The sequence below is a fragment of the Salvelinus sp. IW2-2015 genome, unplaced genomic scaffold (assembly GCF_002910315.2).
Source record: "Salvelinus sp. IW2-2015 unplaced genomic scaffold, ASM291031v2 Un_scaffold3230, whole genome shotgun sequence".
Taxonomy (NCBI): Eukaryota; Metazoa; Chordata; class Actinopteri; order Salmoniformes; family Salmonidae; genus Salvelinus; species Salvelinus sp. IW2-2015.
The window spans coordinates 86,566-90,631 of record NW_019944517.1 but is presented as its reverse complement, the minus strand read 5'-3'; the positions used below and the strand labels follow the sequence as shown (position 1 = coordinate 90,631).

Genomic DNA, 4,066 nt, shown 5'->3' with positions numbered 1-4,066 from the left:
CACACACACACACACACACACACACCACACACACACACACACAACAGAAGAAGAGAGAGAGGAGAAGAAGAGGAGAGAAGAGAGAGGACGGTGTGGATGAGGAAGAGAGAGAGAGAAGAGAGAGAAGAAGAGAGATAGAGAGACGAGGAGCCAGAGAGACAGAGACACCAGAGAGAGACACAGAAGATAGAAAGAGAGAGGAGAGAAATGAGAGAGAGAGAGAGGAGAGCGAGAGAGAGAGAGAGAGAGAGAGAGAGAGCGGAGAGAGACACGAACGAAAGACAGAGACGATGCAGAGAGAGAGAGAGAGACACAGAGAGAGACACAGAGAGTAGACCAGAGAGAGACACAAGAGAAACAGACGAGGAGAGAGAGAGAGAGAGGAGAGAGAGAGAGACAGACAGAGACAGAGACAGAAGCAGAGAAGAGAGAGGAGAGAGAGAGAGAGCATGGCTAAGTGTAACTGCAGTAGCGGTTGTCTGTAGGGGTGGAACCGTCAGATTATGATGTCTACAACTGGACTACACACTGAGAACAACACTGTCAACAGATACACACTAGCACACGAGATACACACTGAACTAAACACTTGAACTACCACTGAGACACACACTGAACTACACCACTGAGACTAACACTGAACTAAACACTGGGACTAACACTTGAGACTACAACACTGAGACAAGCACACTAGACTACACTGAGTACACATCTGAGACTAACGCTAACACCGAGAAATCACGGATCCTACTGAGACAAACAGCTGAGATACACACATGAGACTACACACTGAGATAAGCCTAGACACCACTGAAACACATGTGAGAAACATACGACACTACTGAGACTACACACACCCTGAGACGAACCATGACTAGATGACACACACTGAGAAGACGAACAACTAACTGAGACTACACAACTGGAGGCTGGACAACACTGAGACTACACACTGAGACTCACACTGAGAAACCACTGAGACTACAGAGACTACAGGAGAGACAAACTGGAGACTACACACTAGAGAACATGAACTACATCTGAGACTTACTACACTGGAGAACACCGGACAACACACTGATTGTGTCCTTTAGCGTGACCTGGCATGAGAGGTGTTAAGAGTAAGCCCATTACAGCACTGTAGAAGAATTTTGATGGCCTCTTCAATCCACATATCAGCACTAGTGTCCGCATCTACAGCCAACGGTTCCACCCAATAAACAATGTTTGTGATAAACAAGACCAGTGTTTCTGGCCAAAGTCTAGTCTTCAGTCACAATCCAACAGGATTCAGCTGCTGTTGGGAATAACTGCTTTCAAACATGGAAGATTTGTAGCAAAGAAACACATTTGTCTTCCAAGAATGGATAAAAGTTATGTTCTAAGGTTCTATTCTGAAGTTCTATTCTAAAGTTCTATTCTAAGGTTCTATTCTAAAGTTCTATTCTAAGGTTCTATTCTAAAGTTCTATTCTATGGTTCTATTCTAAAGTTCTATTCTAAAGTTATATTCTAAAGTTCTATTCTATGGTTCTATTCTAAAGTTATATTCTAAAGTTATATTCTAAGGTTCTATTCTAAAGTTCTATTATAAGGTTCTATTCTAAGGTTCTATTCTAAGGTTATATTCTAAAGTTCTATTCTAAGGTTCTATTCTCTGTATTCTCTGTCTTTCAGGTGTAGGAGGCCCCAGCCATGACAATAACGTGTGAAGGTGGGCCCAGGGCCAGTGTGTGTTCAGGCCTTTGGAGGCCACGGTCTCTCCTCCTGCTCTACACGGTCCTAGAGCTGGTTGTGGTCCACTCCACCCCGGTCCTGGGAGCTCTGGAGCTCCAGCTGGATGAGGAGCAGCCGGCAGGGACCATCGTAGGGGACATCAGTGCTGGGCTACCCCCCGGCATCACCGCCTCGCTGTACTTCATCTCCGACCACGAGGGGACAGGTGTGGGCAGCGACCTCAACATCGACGAGACCTCCGGGATCATCACCACGGCACGCCGCCTCGACCGCGAGCAGAGGGACCACTACAGCTTCATCGCCGTCACCATGACCGGGGTCACAGTCGAAGTGTCCGTCACGGTCAACGACATCAACGACCACGCGCCGGCGTTCCTCAAGCCAAAGGCATTGCTGAAGATCCCGGAGCAGACGGCGGTGGGAACACGGGTTTCCCTGGAGCCGGCGTCGGACGCGGACCGCGATCAGCTGACCACCCAAGGATATGTGATTAAGGAAGGCAATGTGGGGCAAGCCTTCAGGCTGGAGACCAAAAGAGCTGCTAACAAGGTATGGTACAATATAGCTTAGCGTAGAGTAGCTTAGCGTAGAGTAGCATAGCGTAGAGTAGCTTAGCATAGCGTAGCTTAGCGCAGAGTAGCTTAGCGTAGAGTAGCATAGCGTAGAGTAGCTTAGAGTAGAGTGGCATAACTCCCGAGTGGCGCAGCGGTCTAAGGCACTGCATCTCAGTGCTAGATGCGTAACTACAGACCCTGGTTTGATTCCAGGTTGTATCACAACCGGCCGTGATTGGGAGTCCCATAGGGCGGCGCACAATTGGCCCAGCGTTGTCCGGGTTTGGCCGGGGTAGGCCGTCATTGTAAATAAGAAGTTGTTCTTAACTGACTTGCCTAGTTAAATAAAGGATAAATAAATATATAACGTATAGTAGCATAGCATATCATAAGATAGCATAGTATATCATAGCATAGCATATCATATCATAGCATAGAGTAGCATAGCATATCATAGCATAGCATATCATAGCATAGCATATCATAGCATAGAGTAGCATAGCAAAGCACCCAGGGACACGTGATCAAGACCAAGAGACTGGTGTTAAACTGGTGTTTTACAGTAGGATATGATACTTTATTGTCCACTTTCATGGAAATATATGTTGTAAGGCCAGTGGTACAATATACACGAAAAACAATACAGTAGCATTTGTCTCTAAGCAGTTTTCAACATATAAATAGAATGACATGATCGGGGATTCCCCATTCAAGTCAGTGATGGGACTAAAAGCAGGAAGTGTACCCATCAATCTGTGCTGTGATTTGTTGAATCAACTCAACTGACATTACAAACAAATACATTCCATTACATGAGCCACATCAGATAAACATTATTTTGAATGAACATTCTACAACGAATATAGCAAAAACGTGTTTGTGAGGACATTACAACAGACAAGCCACACTCCTAGCAGAAGGTGTACGTGTGAAACATCTTACTTGAAACCCCGCTGTTTTTAGCTGAGCTGCTGTTTTGGACTGGACCTGCTGGTTCTACCTGACCTGGCTGTTCTAGCTGACCTGCTGTTCTTACTGACCCGCTGTTCTACGCGTGACCCGCTGTTCTACTGACCTGCTGTTCCACTGACTGCTGTTTTACTGATGTCTCTGCTCTTAGCTGACCTGCTGTTAGCTGGACCGTCGGTTACGTGACCGCTGTTTATCTGACCCCTGTCTACCGTTATGACCCGCGCTGCTCTCTACTGACCCCGCTGTTCTACTACCTGCTCTATGACCCGCTTGTTCTCACTGACCGCCGCTGTTCTACTGACCGCTGTCTGACGCTTGCTGTTCTACTGGACCTGCCTGTTTGACGCTGACCTGCGTGTTTTCAGCTTCCTTCAGAACTGACCATGCTGTTCTACTGACCTGCTGTTCTATGACTCCTGCTGTTTCATACGACCTTGCTGCTACTGCTCTTCCTACTGACCTGCTGTTCTACGGTGACCTCCTGCTGTTCTACTGACCCGCTGTGTTGCTTTCTGAGTCTAGCTACTGGGCTGTTTACTACCTGCGATCTGCTGTACTGACTGTCTGTCTACTGCTTTCTTACTACCTGCTCGTTCTATGACTCTCGCTGTTTTTCATGACCTGCCTGTTTTCTACTGACCTGCTGTTTACTGACGCTGCTGTTCTATCTGACCTGCTGTTTCTGACTGACGCTGCTGTTCTAATGCTGACTTCGCTGTGTGTTACGTGAGCTTGCCTGTTCTCGCGTGACCTTGCTGAGTTACTAAACTGACCTGCTCCTGTTGTTGCATGGCACATCCTATA

The 4,066-nt window shown here is 47.0% G+C and overlaps 1 protein-coding gene across 1 annotated transcript in view; it reads left to right on the top strand.

Moving 5' to 3' along the window:
- The window catches only part of LOC139025757 (protocadherin-16-like), a 38,901-nt gene that overhangs the window by 34,533 nt on the left and 302 nt on the right, over positions 1–4,066 (top strand). The window contains exon 2 of the mRNA XM_070440950.1: positions 1,677–2,285. Coding sequence (XP_070297051.1) covers positions 1,695–2,285 — 591 coding nt within the window. The 5' untranslated portion in view covers positions 1,677–1,694. The remainder of the gene's footprint in view (positions 1–1,676; positions 2,286–4,066) is intronic.